The 24,989-nt window shown below is 49.3% G+C and overlaps 1 protein-coding gene across 2 annotated transcripts in view; it reads right to left on the bottom strand.

The window, feature by feature from the left end:
• ARHGEF17 (Rho guanine nucleotide exchange factor 17) overlaps positions 1–22,389 on the bottom strand; it is a 161,037-nt gene extending 138,648 nt beyond the window's left edge. For both annotated transcript variants that reach the window (XM_078156901.1, XM_078156902.1), the window contains exon 1: positions 18,084–22,389. In XM_078156901.1, coding sequence (XP_078013027.1) covers positions 18,084–21,335 — 3,252 coding nt within the window. In that variant the 5' untranslated portion in view covers positions 21,336–22,389. The remainder of the gene's footprint in view (positions 1–18,083) is intronic.
• Positions 22,390–24,989: the final 2,600 nt, after the last annotated feature.

The following is a 24,989-nucleotide window of genomic DNA, read 5'->3' as shown; positions in this document are numbered from 1 at the left end:
GCTAAACATGGCTTTTAAATGGCCTACATTTCTATAGCTAGCTCCTGAAAGTTTACAAAGTACTTTTATTTCGATATCACATTTGAGCCTCCCCCAACCCTGTAACATAGGTACACTATTATTATCCCTTTTTTACACATGAGGAAACCAAGAGGCTCAGAGAAGACATATGTCTTACCCAAGGCCAATGTTTGATAAACGTCTGAGGTGGGATTTGAACCTACTCTAAGTCCAGCCATTCCTCTACATTGCCATGTGAGTTGGGAAGTATCCTGGAAAAAGATCTGGAGACCTGAGCTTGAATCCCTTCCCTGGTACTCACTAGCTGAGCCTCAGTTTTCTCATCTCTAAGATGGGGATAATACTAACACGCCCTACCTCAAAGCATTACTGTGATGAAAGAGTTTCGTAAGCCTTAGAGCTACAGACATAAATGTTACTATCATATCATTTCACTGTCCTTGTCCCATCTTGGGGAGACACCCCTTACAGGCTTCTGACCTCCTTGAATTTAGTACCACCTAGGTCCAGCCTCAGGAATCAGAGCTCTGGGGCTCTTAATCTCTGGGCTTCCCACTCAATTCAATGAAGTACTGAATGTGCTTAGAGCTGTCACTAGATGTTGGGGGAGATACAAAGTTTAACCAAGAGGAATTTGAGATGGGCTTTAAAAGATGGATTCAGTAGACTACAAAGACCTCCTTGGGTACTTTGTTTGCATCTGATAAACTTATCACGTATTGTCCTGTATTAGAGTTATCTCTGTTGATGGCTTATTTTGAGTTCCATGATGGTGGGGTCTATAGTTGAAATTGACTTTCTAGCTCCTCCAGCTCCAAGTACTGGCTCTGCACACAGTAGGTGCTTAATAAATGCCTGGCGGGTGAATGAATGAATGAATGTTGTTAAACCCACAGGAAACCAACCCAGACAGTCTAAGGGATAAGAGGAAAGGCTCAGACGATATTTGAGTAAAGCTGGGTGAACTCAGAGGAGGAAGGGATCACTGTGGACTAGGGTTGTCCAAGAAGGCTTCCCGGAGGAGTTGAGACCAAAGCTGGCTTTGAAGGACAGGGAGGAGTTGGTAAAGAAGAGGGAAGGCTTTCCAAGGGAGGGAATGGTATGAAGAAAGACATGTGGGACCCTGCCTCAAATCTCCGCTCCAATCCATCTTCCAAACAGCTGTCACAGTGATTTATTGAAAGCACAGGTTTGACTGTGTCACTCCTCTGCTCAATAAACTGCAGTAGCTCCGTATTACCTCTAGGCTCAAACACAAATTCCTCTGAGGGCATTTAAAGCCCTCTATAACTCGACTCCAACCTGCACCGTTCTCCTTCACACGCCATATGGTGTAGCCCAGAGGTGTCAGACTCACTGCCCTCTGTGGGTGCTTAAGAGATGCACGCTGATTGACCACAGCCTGATTAGAAAGAATGCTGATGGGAATTCATAGGGTCGACTCCAAGTACTGCTCAGTTGGTCTCTGGAGGTGCTGAGGCAGGCCTGGACAGGCCAAACACTGAAGTAATCCTAGGCAAACAAGAACATCTAGCTTCCCTACCCCAATGTCTGCTGGTGGGGGGGTATTCACTTCAGGGCCTCAGAGTCTCCAGCGGGTGTTGTCAGCATCACCAACTAACTAGAGAGACCTGGCACCTGCCCTCCATGGCATTAGGCCGTTTCTAGGCCGCCTCCACTCAGTGTTGGGGACAAGACTGTTCCTCAGCCTCTACCCACCCCATGGATTCTTTGCAGGCCTTGTGGGAGTTGGGACACGCTCCTGACAGGGGGCAGGGGGAGGGCTGAGGTGGTTTCATCTGGCCTTGCCTGGCCTCTGCCCCTGGGGATCCACAGCCCTTCTCTGGGACACGCCAGCGAGACGCCGGGCTGCCCAGCTGGGCGCCTCTGCCTTCTGCAGTGCCAAGGTGACAGCCGTTTCTGGGAAAGGAGGCCTTCCCATGCCTTACTGGTGGGAATTTCCACCTCCTTCTCCATAGCTCTGGTCTAGCTGCCTCCCGTCACAAACTGAAATTCTGTCTATCCTTCAGTCCCAGAGGACACCAACCTCACCAGCGACAACCCACTGGCTGTTCCAGTCAGAAATGGAAATTTTGTCCCCAGGCCTGGAATATACTCCCTGTAGCTCAAGGCCCTGCTCAGGTGCCGCCTCCTCTGGGAAGCCTTCCCTGATGTCCTGAGCTAGAAGTAAGTCCTTCTTCATCTGATCTCATAGCACCTGTACTCCCCTAATATTTTAACTTGTATTATACTTTTCTGGATCATGGAGACAAGTGCAGGGGAAAAAACATAGATCTTAGAGTCAGAAGACCTGAGTTAGAATGCTGTAGCTGACATCAGCTATGTGACCTAGGGTAAGTCACAACCTCTCTGAGGCTCAGTTTTCTTATCTGTAAAAAGAAAATATTAGCTCCCATTTCTAGGGTCTTTCTCATGACAATCCTGTGATGGAAGCAATGCATGTATCGTTATATCCATTTACAAGCTGAGATATCTGAGGCCCAGAGAGAAGAACAGTAGTACTGTGTTCAAGTCACTTAATTTTTCTGAGCCTCAGTTTCCCTATCTCTAAAAGGAGGATAATAATGCTGTGGGCAAGTCCCTTCCCCTTCTTTGAATTTTTGTTTTCTCATCTGTAAAATAGGAATAACAATGCTTACACTACTCAGACAAGGTCACACAGGTTGGAAGTAGCAGAGTCAGGATTTGAACCCGGGTCCCCTGGCTCCAAATTCAGCATTCTTTCTACTGCGCCATCAATGAGCAGTGATATGTGTGTGTGCATGTGTGCACATATGACTGTGTGTATTGGAGGATGGGGTAAGTGGGCTGCTCCACTATCTCTAGGGGACTAATGCCAAGCTATGGCGCTGTGTGATCCTGACTCAGTCTCTCAACCATTCTGTTACCTCTGCCATGAGATGGGTCAGGATGCCAACTGAGTTGCCCCAAGGGTGCAGTGAATTCAATCAGAGACAGGATCCAATCTTCCCCAGGACTGGATGAGGAGGCTTTGCATGAAAGCAAGGGCGTGGCCTGGCTGATAATCCATCCCAAAAGGTCTGTGACTTAGCTGGGCTCCCACACACTCAGTCATGGTAATTACCTCTTAAGCAGGCACAGCCTTTGACTGTCACTAGGCCCTTTCACATCTTTTCTCTCTTCTCCAAAGCCTCTTCAAGGGAGGTCATACTGTCATCGGCCCCCTTTACAAGTCGGGGAAGCTGAGGCCCAGAAACATGAAGAGACTCTTCCTTAGAACCCAGAATGTCAAAACTAAAGAGCACCACAGAGATAATCTGTCCAGGACCTCTTAAACTTTTTCTGTGTCATATCCTCTTTGGTAATCTGGTGAAGTCAGGTTTATGTTTTTAAACACAGAAACTAAAATTCATAGGATTACAAAGGAGACCCATTAGGTTGAAATATAGTCATCAAGATATTTAAAAAGTTCACAGACTCCAGATTAAGAACCCTGATCTAGTCCATTTTATAGCTGAGTCAGAGAGTGAATGCCACTTGCCCTGGGTCACACAGTTAGGAATGATGCAAACAGAGCTCAAACCCAGATCTCCTGATCCCCAGGCCAATGTTCTCTCTGCTACAAGGATTTCTCCACAACCTCGCCTCAAATCCTTTCCTACCAGGAATCAACAAAGCCCATGGATATCTAGGCTGTGAGTAAACCCAAGCCAGGGAGGCTGGGGGAGGACAGGCGTAGCAGGGGAAGGGAAAACAAGGAAAATGGAATCTTTTTCCCTGCCTCCCCCCACTCTTTAAACTCTGCCTGCCGGGTGACATGACATTAATTATAGATTTTCAGCAATGCTCAAAATTCCAAGGGTCCTAATCACTTCCCCTACCAGAATGTAGGGAACATGGTTTCCATGGAAAATTCACAGCAAAAAGGCAGAGAAGAGAGGCCCCTGCACTCTCCCCTCATGTCCCAGTCGTCTTCCCAGGCAGACAGAGTACAAGAAAATTCCGAACACCCATCTACCTCAAACTCAGTGAGGAGGGGGAAACCGAGGGTGGGGGTGGGCCAAGCAAAACAGGCAGAGGGCAGGCAGAAGAGTGTGCAGATCCCCAGGGCATATGAAGTAGAGGAGTGGAAAGGTGCTACAGGCACTCGGGTCTTAATTCTGCCAACAACCTTGGGCTGTGTGACCTTGAGAAAGTCGCTTCTCTTTTCTGGGCTTTCGCAGCTCCACCTATTCCTCATCCGTAGATGTGCCTCCTTGCTACTCTTCAAATAGGACGCTCCGCGTCCAAACTCTGCCTTTTCTCTGGCTGGCCCTCTTCAGGCCTGGAAAGCCGTCCATCCTCACCGCTGCCTTCCTTCAAGGCTCGGCTAAAGTCCCACTTTCTGCAAGATACCTTTCCCAGGCCTTCTTAATCTTAGTGCCTTCCCTCTGTTAATTATCTCCAATTTATCCTTTCTCTATCTTGATTGTACACGGTTGTTGGAATGTCATCTTCCCCATTAGGCTGTGAGCTCATTGAAGGCTGGAAATGTCTTTCGCCTTTCTCTGTAGCTTCGGCACTTGGTATAATGGCACATAGTAGGCACTTAACAAATGTTTGTTGACTGACATAAATTTTCTTTCCTTCTAGGGGCTGTCCTAAGTCTAAGAGATGGGATTGGTGCTCAAAGACCTGCTGGAAATAACCTCCCAAACCAACTACCTGCCCCAGGCAGCTTTGCTCATGAGAGAACAATCACTACAGTTTGGCTAAAAGCAAAGTATCTGTAAGGTCCCTTTGAACACCAGGATTCAGAGAGTCTGAGATCTGTGATGCTACGGTCTAAGGGTCCACTATCCTAGTACTGGGAAATCTGGGTAAGGTCATGCAAGTCACCGACATGTATGGAAACTGAAACAGAGGATTTGTGGTTCTTACGCCAGGGTTCTTTCCACTCTGCAGCTAAGATTGTATTACTCCCATTTTATAGATACAGCAGCTAATGCTTAATGAAGTTAACTCTCAATTAAGGGTCAAGGCTCAGTGCTTCTGAAGAGAAGCCCTCTTCACATCTGGACAGGGCTTTAGGTTTTCCCATTTGAGTTTTACAGTTCTGTTGCGATCAAGGCCAAGTAGGGATTATTAGCCCCATTTTTTACAGTCTAGGAGACTGAGGCCCAGAGAGGGGAAAGTCAACTGGCCCAAGCTTATGGAGTCACTGGCCAATCCTAGGAGTAGAACCAAGGTCTCCTGGCTTCCAGTCCAGCCCTCTTTCCTGCTAGGCCAGACCTATCAGCTGTCGCACCCCTCCAATTCCAGCCTCCTTGAAGGCAGTGGGGAGGGGCTGAGGATCAGGAGAGTAACCTCAGAAGGTCAGATGGTTTGCCCTCCAAGCTCCAAGTAAGCCTGGCATTCAGAGAAGGGCTCCTTTCTCCACAATTACTAACTGTGTGATCACAGGCAAGTCACTGAATTTCATTAGGCATTAGTCATCTTATCTGTAAAATGGAGGTAATACTATCTTACCTGCAAAGTGGAAAGAACACTGGCTTAAGAACCATGAAGTCCAGGCTTTTGGCTTCCATATATATGCCAGTGATTCCTCATGTGACCTTATGTAAAATATCCCTTTGAGAAGATCTATCCTGACAATGTTTTCTTCTGATCAATAAGAAGTCAGGACTGTAAGGTCTCTCTCAGCTCTGACACTTTGTATCCTTAATCCCCTTTCTATTCTAATTAACATTCTCTGTTCTCAGTGGTGAGACTGAGTCAACTCTGGGATTTCTCTTCATTTTATTCCACAAAACCTTCAATTCTACTGAAGTAGCAAACCTAAGTGTAATTAATATCAGAGGTGCATACATTTAGCTCTGACATTCTCTGTTCAAAGGACCCTTATAGCTCTTGACATTCTACATTCTGAAGTTCCTCTCAGGTCGGCCATTCCGTGTTCTAGAGTCTCTTCTAACATTGACATTTTCTGTTCTAAGGTTTCTCCTAGTTCTTCCATTCCAAGTTCTAAGGTTTCTTCTGGTGCTGACATTCTTTGTTCTAAGGCTCTTTCTAGCTCTGATGCTATGTTCTCAGGCCCCTTCTATGTTCTGTGTTCCAGGTTCTAAGGACCCTTCCAGCTCTGAGATTCTATATTTAAAAGTTCCTTTCAGCTCTGATATCCTATGCTCTGTGTTCTAAGGTCAATTTCAGCTCTGACATGCTAGGATTACAGAGAAGACATACATGGAGGTCAGTGGGAGCAGGAGGCTGGCCCTCCAGGGGAAACATTCTAGAAGACCAGGCTCTCTTGCCTGCCAGGGGTGGGGGAAAAGCTGACAGCAGAAGAAAGGAGAGAACATTGTATAAATGAGTCATTCTCCTTCCTTAGTCCTTGGGGAAGGCAGGGGAAGAGGGGGGTGGGAAAAGGGTAGGATGAGGAATCTGCAATAAAGACAAAGCTAGAGCCAGGACCTGGCCCAACCCTGAGCACTGCCCACACAGCCAAGGGCGAGCTAACACGGCCTCACTGGGAACAGAGAGTCATGGAGGGCTACTGAGGGAAGGCTTGTTAGCTCTCAGGTCAAATAATCTTAGTGCCTTCCCTGGTCCTAGCCTTTATCTCAGACTGGGCCCTGGCATCACCAACTGAGTAATGAACATGTGCTGGGGGTTACCTGGGGAATCTTGGTGAGGGAGGGTGGATGGGTCCAGCCAGCAGGAATCAATTGAAAAAACCTAGCCTGAGCAACCCCTTTGTCCCCAGATGTGGGCTTGGCTTCACTCTGGGGCAGATGGGAGGAAGAATAGGCTTATGTCTGGTTCTCAGGGAGCTTCAGGTCTGGCTAGGAAGACAGCGACACACGGGAAAGATGAATAATCATTTATATAGATTTTAAGGTTTAGAAACTGCTTTAAATATCTGGTCCTCACAACAACACTGTAAAATAGGTGTTATTATTCCCATTTTACAAATTAGAAAACTGAGGTTTAGAGACTTGCTTGTGGTTACAAAGCTAGTAAACATCCAAGTCAGGATTTCAACCCGTTTATTCCTGAGTCCAAATACAACCCTCATTCCACTTTGCCTTGTAGCAGCTAATTGAAGTTAAAGGTACTTAGAAGGGGAGATAAAGATGAGCTAGAATAGTTCCAATGGGGAAAAAAAGTCGGGGCTCTTAGTGGACTGCAAACTCCATAAACAGTCAGCAGAGCAATGTGATTTTAGGCTGGGTGTTCAGATCACAGGAGGTGATAGTTTCACCGCACTCTGCCCGGGTCAGATCACATCCAGAACATTATGATGTATAGGTGGTGCCACAGTGCACAGAGTGCCAGGTCTGGAATCAGGAAGACTCATCTTCCTGAATTCAAATCTGGCCTTCGATACTTATAGCTGTGTGACCCTGCGTAAGATACTTAACCCTGTTTGCCTCAGTTTCCTCATCTGTAAAATGAGCTAGAGAAGGAAACAGCAAACCCCTCCAGTGTCTCTGTCAAGAAAACCTCAAATGGGGTCACAGAACTGGATACAACAACAACACATTTTAGGAAGAATGTTGATAACCTACGGAGTGTCCAGGGGAAGGTAATTAGGATGGTGAAGAGCTCTGAGTCCATGAGATATAAAGACTACTGGAACAAACCAGGAATATTGACCCCAAAGAAGAGAAAGACTTAAGAAAAAACTCTTTAAGAATCTGCAGGGCTCTTTTGCAGGACAAGCCCCCCCCCCCCACAGGGTACAGCTACAAGCAATGGGTAGATGCAGCTTGGTATAATGGAAATTATATATTTGGGTTCAAATTCCATCTCTCCCACTTACTACCTATGTGATGTTGGACAAAGTCTCTTAACTTCTCTATGCCTCAGTTTCCTCACCTATAACATGGATGAGTTGGGCTGGTTGGAATCTGAGGTCCCTCCCAGCTCTAGGTCTATGTTTTTAGGATCCCATGAGGTTGCAGGGAAATAGAAAAACTTTCTAACCATCACAGTCAATCCAAAGTGGAGTCAACTACCTTAGGAAGCAGTGGGATTCTGCTCCTTGGAGGTCTTTTTTTTTAATTTTAATTTTTCATTTTTTAGGCATCTGGGGTTAAGTGACTTGCCCAGGGTCACACAACTAGTAAGCATCAACTGTTTGGTCCGAGGTGGCATTTGAACTCAGGTCCTCCTGACTTCAGGGCTGGTACTCTATCCATCATGCCACTTAGCTGCCTCCTTGGAGGTCTTTAAGCAAAGACCTTTGACCACTTGTTTGGAATGCTGGCACCTTCTCTGAGATTTGCAATTTTAGACAATTGGCCTAGACAGTTTAAGTGACTTGTTCAATGTCATACAACCATTATGTATCAGGTGGAAGACATTTTTAATCCTGATGCACAGAATTTAATCTGTTTGTGATTATTTTTTATGACTATCCCTCATATCTGTACAGCAGCTATCTCCCATTAGATCCTACAAATACTCCTTTCAGTGGGGGTAGAGCAGGGATTATTCTCCCCATTAAACAGACAGGAGTACTGAGTCCCAGGACAAGGGACTTGCCCAAGGTAAGCCAGGACTAGAACCCATGTGTCACTATAAAGTGAAACCAACTTCTTTGTAACTCAAAAGTACTACACAAAAATGATCCAACCATTTTGGAGAACAATTTGGAACTATGCCCAAAGGGCTACAAAAATGTGCACACCCTTTGATCCAGCAATAGCACTTCTAGGGCTATATCCCAAAGAGATCAAACAAATGGGAAAAGGACCCATATGTGCAAAAATATTCATAGCAGCTCTTTTTGTGGTGGCAAAGAATTGGAAATTGAGAGGATGCCCATCCATTGGGGAATGGCTGAGCAAGTTGCGGCATATGAATGTAATAGAATACTATTGTGCTATAAGAAATGATGAACAGGCTGACTTCAGAAAAACCTGGAAAGACTTGTATGGTCTGATGCTGAGTGAAGTGAGCAGAACCAAGAGGACTCTGTACACAATAACAGCCACGTTATGTGATGACTAATATTGTTAAACTGAACCCTTCTCAGCATTACAAGGATCTAAGACATCTCCAGAGGCCTCGGGATGGAAAATGCTGTCCACATCCAAAGAAAGAACTATGGAAGTCAAACCGCTCTCATTTAATTTTACCTTCTGTTGAGTTTTGTTTCCTCTTTCTGATGGTTCCTCCTATTGGTTTTAATTTTTACTTACAACCTCACTAATGTGAAAATATGTTTCATGGGTATGTAAATGTAAAGCCTATATCAGATTGTGCGGCATCTTGGGGAGGGTTGGGGGGAGGAAGGGGGAGAAAAATTTTCAACTCAAAAGCATATGGAAGTGATTGTTGATAAATCAAAATAAATTAATAAATTTTTTTTAAAGTACTACACAAACATTAAGACCAATGGGATCAGAAGATTTAGGGTTGGGAGGGGCCCTAGAGATCACCTCCTTACTTTTACGCAGAGGCAAACTGAGACGCAGAGAGGGGAAAGAACATACCCAAATTACCAAGGTGGTAAATAGCAGAATCAGAATTTGAGCTCAAGTCCCCAAATCTCATACCAAGCTACTGTTATATTCTTCCCCTGTCCTTGATCCTCATCCCAGCCCCGAAAAATTGCTACTTCTGGAGATTCACCGCCTACTAAGAGAAAATCAGTAAGGCCACTCAGATCAGCCCCTCTCCTTCTTTCCCAGAGCAGAAGCTGGTGGGGGGGTGGGGGGGATCACAGCCAGGTCAAGGTCAGCAGCAACTGGTAGCCTTAACTCCTTCTTCCCCAAAGTGTCTTTTGCAAAGAGCCAGATGTGGGGGAGGAGAGCCTAGACCTCTCAAGACGGGATAGGAAAGGGCAGGGCATCTGGGACTAAGTTGGATGCTGGCTTTGAATGTCTTTCCATTCCTTAGGTACCACTACCGCTCTCCACCGTCCTCAGCTTGGCATTCAAGAATCCCCCCCGCCCCCATTCAAGGACTGGGAAATAGGACAGCTAGGCTCTGCCACTGACTCGCTGTGCCACCATAGGGAAATCCTTACTCCTCTCTGGGCCCTCTCAATGCAAGGAGGGGAAGGTCAAATCTGTTTCATTTCTGTCTTTGGATCCTTGGAGACAGATATGGCCTTTGGTACAGAGTAGGTACTTGTAATGGATATGGCACTGAACCTTGGAGTCAGAAAGACCTGGGTTCAAATCCCACCTCAGATATTCATAAGTTGTGTGACTATGGGAAAGCCACTTAATTTCTCTGTGCCTCAGTATTCTTATTTGTAAAATAAAAGGGTTGGATTCTGTGTCCACTAAGGTCCGTTTTATGGTCCTATGAAATTTATGTTTCTTTCAAGACTCAAGTGAAGCCCCACCTTCTATACAAAACTTTTTCTCAACCCCCCCCCAGATTGTATTCATTTCTTATCTATATTGTATATATTTATATATGTACATGTTAACTCCCCTGATAGACTGAGGCTTCTTGAGAGAAAGAGACTGTTTCCTTTCTGACCTTTGCTTTTTTGTGCCAAGCACAGTGCTTGGCTTAATAAATGCTTATTTATCAATCGAGTATTAATTGACTTGATAGATGGTCCTTTCAGACTCTAACATTCCATATTCCATGTTCTAAGGTCCCTTGCAGCTTTAAGATTCTAAGTTCTAGGGTATGTATCAGCTCCAAAATTCTCTGTTCTAAGGTCCCTTCCAGTAAGGACATTCTATGTCCTAAGGCTCCTCTGTGAGCCTCTGAGACACATTCTGGAAATGAGGCGGTTCCCATCTTTCCCTTCTAGTCTAGGAACCCTCACCTTCTGGAATCACATGCATGCCAGATTACCCTCCACCCATTCTGAGTTTTGGGTCCCATTCAGGAGACCCAGTTAAAAACAGCAGCATCTTCCCACCATGTGCTCAGTTTTAAGTTCTTCCTTACGTAAAACTGAAACCAATCTCTCCGTGACTTCTTCCCATTGCTCTTCTCTTAACTCTGCCATCAAGGGCTAAGTAGAACAAATTTAATCTTGCTTCCACAAAACAGTCTTCAAAGCCAAGAATCATGCCATCTCTAAGCCCTTAGGGCATACCTCAGTCTTGCTCCAGTTTAGATCCACCCCCACTCCTATTCTCCCTGGCTAGGAGCCTTCTCTGACTCCTCCTATTTATTCCCTCAACCCCACATACAGTCACTTTCCAAATCCTGTGCCTCACTTCCCTGGTCTCTCTAGGTCACTTCTCTTCTCTCCATCCCCACAGTCATCATCCAAACCCGGGACTCCTCCCCGATGTCCAGATGACTGTAGCAGCTCCTCACCATTCACTTCCTCCAAAACAATCTTCTTACCACTAAGACTTTGTCTAAGCTGTTTCTCCCACCTGGAAGGCTCTCTCATCATCTCTCTTCCCTATTATTCAAATAAAACTGCTCTTTTTGAAGGCATGAGTAATCTTTCCATTGCTAAATTTAATGGCCTTTTTTCCATCCTGATCGTTATTGACTTCTTGGTGGCACTGAACACTGTTGAACATGTCACCTTTCTTGGGTTCTCTCTCCAGGTTTTCATGACCTAGAACTGTTTCTCCTCCTGTCTGTCCCACTGCTCCTTCTCAACTTCCTTTGCTGATTGTTCAGTTACGTCAAGACCCCCTAACTGTGGATATTCCCCAAGGCTCTGCCTTGGGTCCCTTTCTCTTTTTACCGTCCTTTCTCATTTGGTGATTTCATCATGGGTTTATTTATCATCTCTATGCAGCTGATTTACGAAACGAGCCCTAGTCTCTCCTGAGCTAGAGTCATACATTGTCGACTGCTTCCTGAGCATCTCAAACTGAATATCCCAAAGGCACCTGAAGCTCATCATATTCCAAACAAAAGTCCTTATCTCCTCCCCCACCCCAAGTTCCCCCCTTCCAAATGTGCTCGATGTCTGGGGCACTACTATACTCTATGGATGGGGTCTTCAACCTTGGTGTCATCCTGGACACTTAATTTGCACTCACATCATATACCTAATAAAATTGTTCTACACATCTGTAATAATTGTTTTTTTTTACCTTCACAATATCTCTTGTATATGTCCCCCTTTCTCCATTCATACAGCCACAATCCTAGGTCGGGCATGCATCTGGGTTACCTCTTAACTTCTAACTAGTCTGCTTGCCTCAAGACTCTCCTCTTTCCAATATATGACCATGCCATCTACCCCCTCTCCCTATTGTCTCTAGGATCAAAAAGAAAATCCTCTTTTTGGCTTATGAAGACCTCAAAAACCTAGACCCTTCCTACCTTTCCAGTCTTCTTACACTGTATACTGTCCCTTGCCCCAGTTGGATTCTTCAGTCCAGTGACACTGGTCTCCATCATAAATGACACTCCATCTCTATGCTTCGAGGTTTTCAGTGGCTGCCCCTCGTGCCTGGAATGATCTCCCTCCTCATCTCTCCCTCCAGGCTTCCTGGCTTCCTGCAAATCTCAGCTCAAGTCCCACTTTCTGCAAGAGGCCTATCTCAATTGCCCTTAATGCTAGTGCCTTCCTTCTGTTGATTATCTCCAATTTATCATACGTATGTATATTGTTTGTATATAATCATTTGCATGTTGTCTCCCTCATTAGACTGTAAGTTCCTTGAGGACAGAGACTGTCTTTTGCCTTTCTTATCACAATGCTTGGCACATAATTAGTGCTTAATAAATGCTTGTCGATTGATTGACTGGCCAAATCTTATCTGGTCTTCCAGTTTTGCTCAGGCTTTGCTGGTCTCCTCAGTAAGCCCTTCTTCACTAGCCTAGTTCCTTCTAATCTCTCCTTCCAATGAATTCTTCAAGGCCTCAGAGTCAGAAGCAGAGAATTTCACAGCTGAAATGGACTTGAGAGGACGTCTTGTCCAACCTAGAACCAACACATCTGACGGGTGGTCACCCCAGCCTCTGCTGGGAGAGCGCCAATGAGGGGGAACCCACTGCCTTCTGAGAAAGCCCATTCCACTATTAGGAGAGCTCCCGTTGTTAGGAAATTTTTCTAGATACTAAGTCTAAATTTGCCTCTCTGCAACTCCTACCCATAATTCCTGGTTCTGTCTTCTCTTTCCTCTGGACAGCCCTACAAAGACTTGAAGACAGCTAGCAGATTCTTCCGTCTTCTACAGACTAGACCTCTTCAGTTCCTTCAACTAATCTTCGTGGTCTGACTCCCCACAGCTTAACATTTCATTCTATTCTGTTTTATACTAATGTTTTTTAGTGCAAGGCCTCATTTCCCAGACTGTGAGTTCCCTAGGCAGGGTCCCTGTCTGCTCCTTCACTGCTTCCCGCCCAGCCACTCCTTCCCACCCTCCTCCTCAGACTTCAGACTCTGAGCTCCCAGGTCCAAAAACCTGGATCTCCTCCTTTTTCTGCCTTCCTCACATCAAAGCCAAGCTCAGACACACAGGAAAAACTTGGGACACAGGTACATCATTATCTCCTCACATTCATATAGTACTCTAATGTTTCCAAAGCGCTTGACACATGTTACCTCATTTGATTCTTACACCAACCTTAGGAATTAGGTGCTTTTACAATCCCCATTTCATAGATGAGAAAACATATTCAGAGAAATGAAATAACTTGTCTAGGTTCACACAGTAAGAATCTGAGATGGAGTTTGAACCCAGGTTTTCCTGAATGCAAGTGAAGGATTCCATCCACTAGGTCATGCTGGCTACCATAAATGAATGAGGAACCTTGAGAGTTACTTTGTTGACAGTAGTGGTGGTAGTGACATATCCTTCCATGACAAATTTAATTCCCTTCTGTGGTTTAAGAAAGTTCATTTGAATAATAAATAGTAAATAGTAATGAATCTCTTTCCACTCTAAAGCATTTTCTCACCCATTACTTCATCTAGTCCTCACAACAGAAATATGATTGTCACCCTATGTAGGCAAGGAAACAGGTTCAGAAAAAGAGATGACCTGCCCACCATCACACAGCTGGCAGGTGCTAACACTGAGCTCAAACCAGGCTCTCCTGTCCTCTTCCCACTACTTCAAGATGCTTCCCATTTCACAAAATCACGCCCATTGGACAAATGAAGAACCTGAGTCTCATGGAAGTTAAGAGGGATTAGGGTTATGGAGTGTCAGAGCTGAACAGGGCTTTAAAAAGCATCCAGGCTGTGAAGACTGTGGAGACAAGAACAGAGGGGAGCAGACCCAGGAAGTGAGGTGTTATGTTGTTACTACCAGGTCCTGAAGCAGCAAAGGTGTTACCCCTCCACACATGGGCTCTGGCCACACTTGTTCCCTCTCTGTTCACCCTTTCCTTTGGAGCACAGGGCCACATGTCTACTTTTCCCATTAATGCTGCTTGTATTTTAAGGAAGTGCACCCCAGGTTTATGGAACAAAATGTTTTCTTGCCAAAATCCAGGTGTCTTGACTTCCAGGCCTAGTGTTCTTCCTCTCATACTCTGATGTCCTGCCTCCATTGGTCACTGGGTGACCTTGGTCAATTCAAGTCAATTCAACAAAGAGTTCTTTGGTGCCTACTATGTATGGGACCCTGAGCTCTACATTGGACATACAAAGATGAAAAAAGGACACCAGGCCTTGCTTTCAGGGAAGTGATATTTTGGAAGTGAAGACCCCAGGAAGGGCAGTGCACAAATAACTATGAGACAAAGGAAAGGTCTTTCCAGGCAAAATGCTATGAGAGACTAGAAGAGGGCATGGCCACTTTCACCTGGGGATCAGGGAAATCTTCATGGAGGAGGTGGCAGCTGAGCTGGTATTGAAGGAAGGGGATGAGGCAGAGATACAGGGGGCTAGGAGAATCTATTCTAGGTATGCAGTACAGTTATATAAAAGCATAACTGCAGAAGAAGGCAGTATGATACAGTAGGAAAGACATGGGATTTGAAGTCAGAGGACCTGGGTTCAAATCCTGGTCGTGCTACTTCCTGCCTGTGTGACCTTGGGCAAGGCATTTAATATGCCTATGACTCTGTTTCATTTAGGTGGTGCAGTGGAAAGAGTGTGGGGCCAGGAGTTGGGAAGACTCATCTTCGTGAGTTCAAATGTGTCTTCAGACATTTACTAGCTGTGCAACTCTGGGCAAGTCACTTAACCCCATTTGCCTCAGTTTCCTCATCTGTAAAATGAGCTGGAGAAGGAAATGGCAAACTACTCCAGTATCATTGTCCACAAAACCCCAGATAAGGTCGCCAAGAGTCTGACACGACTGAAAACAACTCAACAACAACTGTTTTGTTATCTATAAAATGAAGGAGTCAGACACTGTGCTCTCTGAGTTCCCTTCTAGCTCCAGATCTGTGCTTTTATGACAAATTTCTGAGCCCATGAGGATAAGACCAGGGGAGAACAGGTAGTCCAGAATGTCTGGAACAGAAGGTACATGGAGAGTAGTAGTGTGAGATAAGGGTGAAAAGTGGCTGGTAGATTAGAGCCTGCCTGTGGAAGTCCTTGACTTCTAGGCATGAAGCTTTGGGTAAACCCATCCCCCAATCTGAGCATCAGTTTCTTCTTCTGTCAAAAGGGGTTAATAATCCCTGCTCTGTCTCCCTCCCAAAGCTACTGTGAGGACCAAATGAGATAGCCCATGTAAAGAGTTTTGGAAATAGTAAAGCCCTATGGATATGTTAAGTAAAGCCAAACCTCTCCCAAAAATAATTCTCAGCTGCTCAGAAGTCCCCCCAGTCCCCTCTAGCCCAGCCCCTGAAGAGCTTCTGTTTCCCTTTCTCACTCCACCCCCACCCCCAGTCTTTCAGCTCCAATTCTTCCCTGACAAGCCCTCCCAGGGTCCACAGGATTTGCCTGAGAGATTCTCCAAGGCAAAGGAGGGCAGGGGGCAGTGGACAATGGGGAGAATCTCCCCTAGACTGGGGCCTCCCTGATGAGCCTGGGGCCCAAGAGGAGGGAAAGGGGAGGTCATACAATCACAAATGCATGGGAAAATAAGGCAGTTCTAGGAAGAAACAGAGACATCCTCACTGGCCTTCCCCTACCCCCCTCACCAAATCAGCTCCCTCCAGGGTGGCAGGGGGAAGAAAGGGAGGCAGGGAAGTTGGCACAGGAAGAAACCAAATGAGTTCCTGGGTCAGGATCTCTTGGCTAGGCTTCTATACTCCTTAAACACAACTCATCCAGGGACAAAACCACAAATACCCTTGGCTGGGTCCTGAGTCTGATACTCAGAGCCCAGTCCTGAGCCATGGGTCCAGCCCAGAAAACCCACATCCTAGAGACTAACTCAGGCCCCAAGTCCAGAATCTAGCCTCACCCCGAAGAGGTTTCTTTCAAGAAAAGGGCCACAACAGATTTGAGAAGAGAGGGATCACTTTCACTTGTGGTATCAGAAAAGGCTTCATGGAGGAGGTGGCAGCTGAGCTAGGCCTTGACGGAAGAGAAGAATTTCAACAGCAAGACCATATATAGAGATGAGACTGGGAGAATCCTTTCCAGGTATGGGCATTGACATAGCAAAGGTGTGGAGGCAGAAGGTGGCAGCATGTTATGGCCCATGTCCTTTGCAGAGCTCACAGACCACAGTCTGCATCCTGGATTTGGGATTTGAACCAGGTCCTTCCAAGTGCAAGTCCAGGATCCAGAGCCCAGAGCCCAGCCCAGTCCAGCCAAACGAACCCAAAGCATCACAGTGTCATGGGATTTAGAGCAGGGAGGGACCTTAGAGATCATCTAGTCTAGGGTTTCTTAACCTTTTCTTGGTGACCTATACTCCTTTTTTGCTGTCTGGGAAAATCTCTAGACTTCTTCTCAGAATTATGTTTTTATTTTATTTTATTTAGGAGGGGGCAATCGGGGTTAAGTGACTTGCCGAGGGTTACATAGCTAGTAAGTGTCTGAGGCTGGATTTGAACCCAGGTCCTCTTGATGCCACTTAGCTACCCCAGAATCATGGTTTGAAATGCATCCAATAAAATATATATAGGAAGACAAAAGAAACCAATTATATTGAAATATAGTTATCAACATACAAAAAGTTCAAGGACCCAGGGTAAGAATGCTAGCTCCTAGCTGGAGAGACTCATTTTGGAGAAGAAGATCCTAAGAATAAGAGAGAATGCCTTGACTAACAGAGCTGGGATTTCATCTGGAATCCTCAGACTCCAAACCTAGTTCTCTTTCCACAAGACTATTCCCACAGGCCCAGGAACCAGTGAGGCCAAGGCTCAGTGGCAAGGACGCCAGCAAAATTTGGAGGCAAGTGACTTCCAGCCCCTTGCTCTCATGGCTGCCCAGGTCTGGGCAAAGGCAGACAAGGGAGGAGGGGGTGGAGAGAAGAAAGAAGACATGGGACCCAGAGGGCAAGGAGCAGACAGAAAGAAGAGGCCCACAGTGTGGTCTGCTGACCCTGCCTAGGCTCCAGTCCACTTGGGTCCCAGGCCAAACTTCTCCCATAGATACTTTGCCCCCTCCTTCTGGCCCCCCAAACACTGCCTCCTCTAAGACACCCCTGCTTCCCATTCTAACCCCTTGCTACCTTCTCCAGCTGAAAGACAGCACCTACCTCTCCCCTTAAGATCATGGTGAGAAGAGAGGAGAGTCTGGGCTAGAGGCAAGGAAGAAAGGAACCCTAAGGGCTGAGGATTCTTACTCAGAAAACTTAGGTACTAGCATCCTTGGGGCCTCCAGGGGACCAAGCCAGTCAAACTTTGTCCCTTGGCTTTGACTAAAGCAGAGAGGTAAGGGGATATGACAGGCTAAGTTGGGACTCAATGATAAAGCCTGAGCAGTGTACCTCTTTAAAGAACAACACCTATTTTGGGTAGATCGGTGCAGGGACTCCAATTGAATGAACAGATACTAATTCTTTGAGGGTAGAGGAGAAAGTTTTGCAAATAGATAAGCCTTCCGAATAAATAAGACCGATTCGATAACACAGAAGAAACAGTGACTAGATCATATGCCCTTATTAATAGATAGTATTCCTTTACAAATCAGTAAGAATTGCTTGTAATTAGCACCTGTATACTGGATACCTGCAAACACAAGAACCAAATGCAGTTCAAATCAATGATGTTTGCACTCAGTGCCTTCTCCCTTTCATTCCCCCCTACCCTGTGCCCCTGCCTCCCCAACCTCCCTCAACACTCACCACTTGTGGTTTATTCTGACTCTGCCTCCTATCAGTGGGAATTGGGTCTTCCAGGGGCCGGGCCACCTCCAGTGGTTTGGCTTCAGTGGAGGTTGGTGTGGCAGGAGTAGACTGGGATACCTCTGTGGGCCCGGGAGCAGGCGACTCACTGGAACGGAGGGTCAGCATGTACTGCTTGGTAACATCCTCCAGGGAGGGCACCTGGAGGGCTGGATAGACTTTATTTGTGGATCCTGAGGTCTCAGTGCCTGTGGCTACTGGCTCAGGGGCCTCAATGGGGATGAAGGCAGCTGGTTCACTGGCATGTCGAACATGACGGGAGCCAGGCTGGGTCCTTCCCAGTGTAGCCGTGTCCTCCTCTTTTCGGAACTCCTGGTGACTGCTCCGGGCTGGCCTTTTCTTGGAGCTCCGGCGGGCAAGTCGTGGGGATAGCACATCAGCTAGCTTAGGGTCAAGGTGGAAATCCAGGGGAGCAGTGGCTGGCAAGGCCTTGGGCAGAACTCTCTCAGACTGAGCCCTGGCCTTTCCCGGTTCACTTGAGTGATGTTCCAGTAGGATGGGCTCGCTGTTGGCTGGGGGAAGAGCTGCCTCCAGGATAGGCTCTCCACCAGGGCCCTTGAACCCAGGGCTGGCCTCCTCCCCACGTCGGCTAGGGTCACTCAATGACTTCTTCTTGGCTGCTCTGACGTGGACTCGTTCATCCACTGCCTGGCCCAGGGCACCTGGCTGGTGGACCACACTCTGGATCACTGCCTGAAAGTCCTTCCCACCATCACTGCCAATGGAGGAGTCACTGGCCCCACCAGCCCCACAATCTGCCAAGGCCACAGCTGATGTGGTGGGAAGCCCAGCCTTTGGGCCCAAGGAGCCCAGCAAGTTGCTGTCTACAGAGAAGCCTGAAGACTCCTCAAATGGGACAGGCCGACGGTGGTGAGGCATCGGGTCACTCAGGGAACGGTAGGCCTCGCCAGCGTCTCCATTGCTGAGGTCTGTTCCACCAGGGCCTAAGGGGGGGCCCTTCCGGCGCCGACGAAGGGCACCTGGGGTACCTGGAGCATCCAAGGGCCCAGTGGTGGGGGCCCGGCCTCCCTCTGCTGGAGGACCACTGGGATTTATCCGAGATGAGGAGAGGGGGAACTCACCAGACTTCCACTCTGATAGAGGCCCCAGGCCCCTGTAGGCAATACTAGCTGGTTCAGGTTCTGTCACAATGCCCTCATCGGTCAGACTGGATTCATGGCCTGACAGTTCCTCCAAAGATCTCCGGCAGGGAGAGCTTGTGGGCAGGTGCAGGGCAGGCGGGGATCCTCCATCATCCCGCTGGGCCCCCATCTGGCTAATCTTCTCAAATACTTGCCTAGCTTCCTGCACATATTGATCCTGTACAACCTCAGGGAGTCCATCTTCCTCTTCCTCTTCCTCAGCCCTCCGTCTTGCAAGGAGCAGTTCGGAGGAGCTGGGCTTCAGTGCCCCTGTCCGGGAGAGTCTTCGAGGGGAGGGTGTTTCGGAGCAGGAGAATGATTTTGCCCGGCGCAGTGTGGCTGTGAGATCTTTGAGGGTTGGGCGAGTGCCCAGGGCCTGCCTGGCCGGGGCAAGCAGAGGCCCCTGACGCCCAGGCAGCTCACTGTCCTCGGAGGCGTCGCTGCAGCTCTGCGGTGCTCCCTCATGGTCCCCAGGTCGTCGGCCACTCCGACGGACCTTCAGCACAGAGAGGTCAGAACGCAGGAAACTAAGCAGGGTCAGTGTCTCACTGGCAATGTCGGGGTTTGACAGGGACTTCCTCTGCCGGCTTTTCTCCAGCTCCCCAGCCTCAGGGGGGCTGTCCCTCGGCCCTTTACCGGTGCACACCAGAGGCTTTGGGCGGGCATGGGCCTGAGGCCGGAGAAAACCATCCCCTGTACCAAAGCTAGGTGATCGATACAGGCCCCAGCTTCCTCGTCCAGTCCAAAGATCCTCCTCCTTCAGCTTCTCTGGGCTTGAGTGACGGCCAAGGCTGGCCACGTAGGGTGGGAAGCTCACCTTGGCCACCCGGGAGACCACGGGGAAGGTGCTCCCAAAACTCTCTGGCAGGCCCCTGGTGAGCTGCCTAAGGCCTTCCTGTGACCCTCGGGAAGTCTGGAGGCTCTCTGATTCACATCCTGGCCTCTGGGGGTCCAGGCCCTTACCTTCAGGGGTCCGCTCAGAGGAGTCCATCCTGCCTGGTTTTAACCCATCATTGTCCAGATCCCACCCCCCTGCAGAGGCCTCTTTCCTGTAGGAGGAAGCCTGGAGGATACCTTCTTCCTTGAACCCGTCTCCTTCACCGCCAGAACCTCCCGAGGCCTGGGCCCCTGGGCTGGGGGCCGCAGAGATCCCGAGGCCTCCGGCCTGCTCTTCCTCCTCGCTGGAGCTCTCTCCTCTGCTCAGGCTTCGGCTGACAGGATAGAAGGCAGTGGCAGGAGAGGAGGAGGAGGAGCAGACAGAGGCCTGGGGGCCGGCGTGTGGTTGGCAGTAACTATGCCAAGAATGTGAACTATCCGCCTGCTGCTGCCTCCTCCCCTCGGCCTGGGCCCGGGGCAGGGGGGACCGAAGGCCAGAGAGGGGGAAGCAGGTCCTGGGGGGAGGTGGAGGCGGCTGCTGGCGGCCAGGGGGCTCCTCTGGGCTCTGAGCCCCTTCGTCTCGGGTGGGGGAAGCAGAGGCCGGGCTGGACGACCCCCACAGGCCATCTGGGCTTGGCCGTCTGAAGCTCTGGCCTCCGAAGAGCTTGCGCATCTCCGTGACGCTGGGCCAGTGGCCCACGGGCTCCGACCCGGGCCCGCCCCCACCGGCTCCGGCTCCAGCTCCTTCTTCGGCCGTGAACTGTCCCCTGCGGAACTCCGACGGCGCCCCCTCCCGGCCCCGCATCCAGTGGGCCTCTTCCTCGCTAGGGGAGCCCGTCCCGGGGACCTGGCTCTGGCTCCGACTCCTGCTCCGCGACCCTCGGCCAGCGCTGTCGAAGCGCTGGGACAACTGGCGGACGGATGGCGAGAGGCTGCGCAGGGGCCGCGGGGAGGACGTCGCCGCGGCCCCAGTGCTCCCCGAAGCCAGCTTAGATACGCGTCGGGAAGCCGCCAGGGTGGCGGTGCCGGGAGCCCGCCGCCGCAGCCCCGGGGACGAGGAGGTCGTGTCCTCCGCACAGTCCGCCCTGTCGGAGCCCGGACCGCCGCTCCAGCGCTCCAGCCGTTTGAACGAGATGCTCCGGTAGAGCGGAGGCGGGGGCGGCCCGTCGGTCATGGCTCTGCCCTGGAGGGCACCGGGGGAGACGGGGCTGGGGGCGAGGGTTGGGACTTCTTGGTCCTTCCGAAGGGAGGTGATGGTGGTCCTCTGGAGGGGGGGGAGGCGGAGATAGACTCCTCAGCTAGGCATGGCAGCCCTCTTCCCCCCTCCGCAGGAGGCCACCCCCCGTCTGATTCCCAATCACAGCCCGAGTCCCCGCAGAAGCGGGTCCATGTACTACTCTGCGAAGGGAGGAAGGCTCCGGAGCTGAAGGTGGGGGTGGGAAGGATGAGAACTTGGATGGGGAGGGTTGAATGAGAGCGGGAGCGGGGGGAGTATGGATGAAAACTGAGGGGATGGATGAGAGTTGAAGAGGATGGAGAAGAGCTGGGGGTGGAAGAGATATGGAGGATGGATAAGGGGGGGATGAATGGGGAGGATTGGATGAAAACTGGGGAGAATGGATTAAAGGGGGGACAGAGCTGAGGAGAGACGGATGGGATGAGGGGAGAAGGAAGGGAGGGAGGGGAACTGAGAAGGAGGGAGAAAGGGCGCAGGGGAGAGAGGAGGGAGGAACTTGGGAGAGAGGGAAGGAGAGACGAGAGCAGGGAGGAGGGACAAGGGGGGACGCGGGGAGCTCCCGCGGCCCAAGCCTCTCTCCTCTGGCCCAAGCCTCTCCTGTGAGCGAGCGGGCGAGCGAGATAACGAGCAACTAACTTTTCCCCGGCTCAAGTTTTCGTGTCCGCTCGCAGCCGGGAAGGCGGCGGTACTGGAAGCTCCATAGTCCCGGCCGGCCCCGGCGCGCCTCAGCCCCAGCCGCAGGTCCGGCCCCTGCCCTGGTCCGCAGTCTCAGCCTCAGCCTCAGTCTCCACCTTTGCCCGGCCCGGGGACATCGCGGCCCGGGGGCGAGGGCAGGAGCCCCGGGCCGCCCCCGCCCCCCGACAGAGATCCGCCTTGGGGTCCTGCGGGAAGGGAGCTCCTGGGGAGAAACCTTTTCCTCTGGCTTCCCCCCTTCTCACGCCGTTTCCCCCCGCTTGCTTGGTCCCTCCTCCTCCTTCTCTCCCTCTCTCTTTTGTTGCCTGCAAATAAACTTTGCCGGGAGGAGGGAGGGAGGGAGGGAGGGAGGGAAAGGGGGAGGCAGAGAGAGAGAGGGAATGGACTGGGGAGGAGGCGGGGTCTGGGTGAGGAGGGGCGGCTCTGCTCTGGATCCTCGGGCTGGGCTGGGACCCCCAGTGACTGAATGCACTGGACTTAGAGAGCACACGGGGAGGCGGAGGAGGGGCGGTCCCAGGCCTGGAGGCTGGAGAGCTGGGGGTGGGGGAGTAGGGCTGACCTAGCTTCTCCGGCCCCGCCCCCACTCCTCCCTGGTGCCCAGGCGGGGGGGGGCGGGGTTAGGTGGCACCGTAGCCCTGCCCCTCCCCTCTTCTTTCCTTTTCTCTCTGGCTGGGACTCCAGGCTGGACTGAGAGATGCAAAGAGCAGAAGGAGCCAAAGAGGGGCGCGCCTTCCTAACCTCCTAACTTCCCTCTTTCTTCTCCTTGCCTTCCTTCCTTCTCTTTTACTCTCTTCTCTTTCTCCCTTTCCCTCTCCCTTTTCTCCTGCCTCCTCCCAATCTTTCCTTTTTTTCTTTTCTTCTTCTCTCCTTCTCTTTTCTCCCCTCTCTCTCTCCTCCTCTCTTCTCCCCCCATTCTTCCCCTTTCTCATCCTCTTCTACCTTTTCCTCCTCCTCCCCGCGCCCCCTGCTTCTTGACTGTGGGCAGTGCTCTTCCTGATCTGAAAAACGAGGTTAGAACTAGGTAAACTTGCAAGTCCCTTCCAGCTTAGAAAGTCTTCCCTTCCCCTTCCTCCCATCGCCCCTTCTTTTCATCCTCCCTCCTTCCTCTTCGCGTCTCCTCCCGCAGCTCCTGGGGCTACGCTGCCCTCTGCTGACTGAATCCATAAGTGTCACTGTGTTTGGGGAGTCTGCAGGGATTCTGGCCAGTCATTCCTTCTTTTTAGGATCATAGGGTTAGAGCTGAAAGAGATCTCAAAGGCAATCAAATGTAACCCTCTAATTTTACAGATGAGGAAACTGAGGCCCAGAGAGGTTAAGTGACTTGCTCGGGGTCACGTCTAGAAAACATCTAAGGTGCAATTTCAACCTAGGTTTTACTCACTCCAAAGCCCAATCAATATTCTATTCAGTAATCCAATACCCCCTGGGCTTAAGTGAATGAATGATAGTGGAGCCTGGGAGTTCTGACACCTGGAATCCCAGAATTGTATTGCCACTGACTTGCTATATCACCTTGAGCTAGTCCCTTTTCTCCTTGAGCCTCAGTTTACCACAATGGTAAAAAGAGGAGATTGGCTATTCCATGCCATTGAGTCCAAACCATTAGGCAACAGAGACTAGCCTTTCTGGGTAAAAAAAAATGCAGAGCAAAAGTCTAAGTTTAATGTCCTTAGTTAAGGAGGGCTTCTTGCAGGAGGCAAAAAAAAAATCAAGTGAGGAACAGGGAGACATTCATAAGTTCCCTCTGAAGACCTGGGTTTGAATCTCAGCTCCATTGCTTATGAACAATATGCTCTTGAGTATGTTCCTATCTCAGAGTCAGTCCCCCCCCCCATAAAGCCAATATGGATACACCAAATGACCTGTTAGGTTGCTTGCTGTAGTGCAAAGATGGATGACAGGCTTGAACCCTGATTGCATTATTTATTTCCCATGCAAATTTGGAAAAATTGCTTAACCTGTCAGGGCCTCAGTTTCCTCATCTGCAAAATGTACAGATTGGAGTAGAGGACTTCTGAGGTCCCTTTCAACTTGAAATCTATAATCCTGTGATTTTATCAGTTCTAACTCATTCGATCCTCCCATCTAAATCCTCCTAGTTCCTGCAAAGCCCAGCTCAAGCCACTTCTTCCAGGAAGCCTTCCCAGACTACTCAATCCATCTTATCACATACCCCAATATGTATACCACATATACATGAGTGTATTCAAAATAAATGCAAGGTGATATGCTATCACCAAAATGACATCACTATGTTGGAGTCCAGGCACAGTGTGTCGAACTGTGGCTGATCAGACCAATATGAGCTCTGAAGGTTCTACCTCAGGTTGGGCAATAATAGTTCATATGAACATTTTGAGGGGACATGTCTCTGAACTTGTGCATCTCATATTCCTTTTGAGTTATTGCGATTCTGATTTGCTCATAAAGCACAGCATCTTCTTTGATGCAGGTACACCATGCTGGGCGGTCCTGTGCCAGAGTCTCCCGGGTCTCACAATCGATTCCAAAGTTCTTCAGAGAGACCTTGAGAGTGTCCTTATATTGCTTTTTCTGACCCCTATGTGAGCACTTGCCTTCTGTGAGTTCTCTGTAAAATAGTCTTTTAGGTAAATGTATGTTTGGCATTCAAATAATGTGGCCAGCCCGTCAGAAGTTATATTTTCTGCAGTAGAATTTGAGTGCTTGGCAGTTTAGCTAGAGAAAAGACCACAGTGTCTGGTACCTTATCTTGCCAGGTGAGCTTCAGAATCTAAGATAATTCAAATGGAAGTGATTCAGTGTTCTGGCATGGCAATGGTAGACAGTCCAGGTTTCACAGGCATCCAACAGTGAGGTCAGCACAACAGCTCTGTAGACCTTCAGACTGGTAAGCAGTCTGATACCTCTTCTCTCCTA

Source organism: Phascolarctos cinereus, unplaced genomic scaffold (genome assembly GCF_003287225.1).
Source record: "Phascolarctos cinereus isolate Bilbo 61053 unplaced genomic scaffold, phaCin_HiC Scaffold_726;HRSCAF=1367, whole genome shotgun sequence".
NCBI lineage: Eukaryota > Metazoa > Chordata > Mammalia > Diprotodontia > Phascolarctidae > Phascolarctos > Phascolarctos cinereus.
Note: the sequence above shows the minus strand (reverse complement) of the source record. Positions and strands in the feature narration are given on the sequence as shown.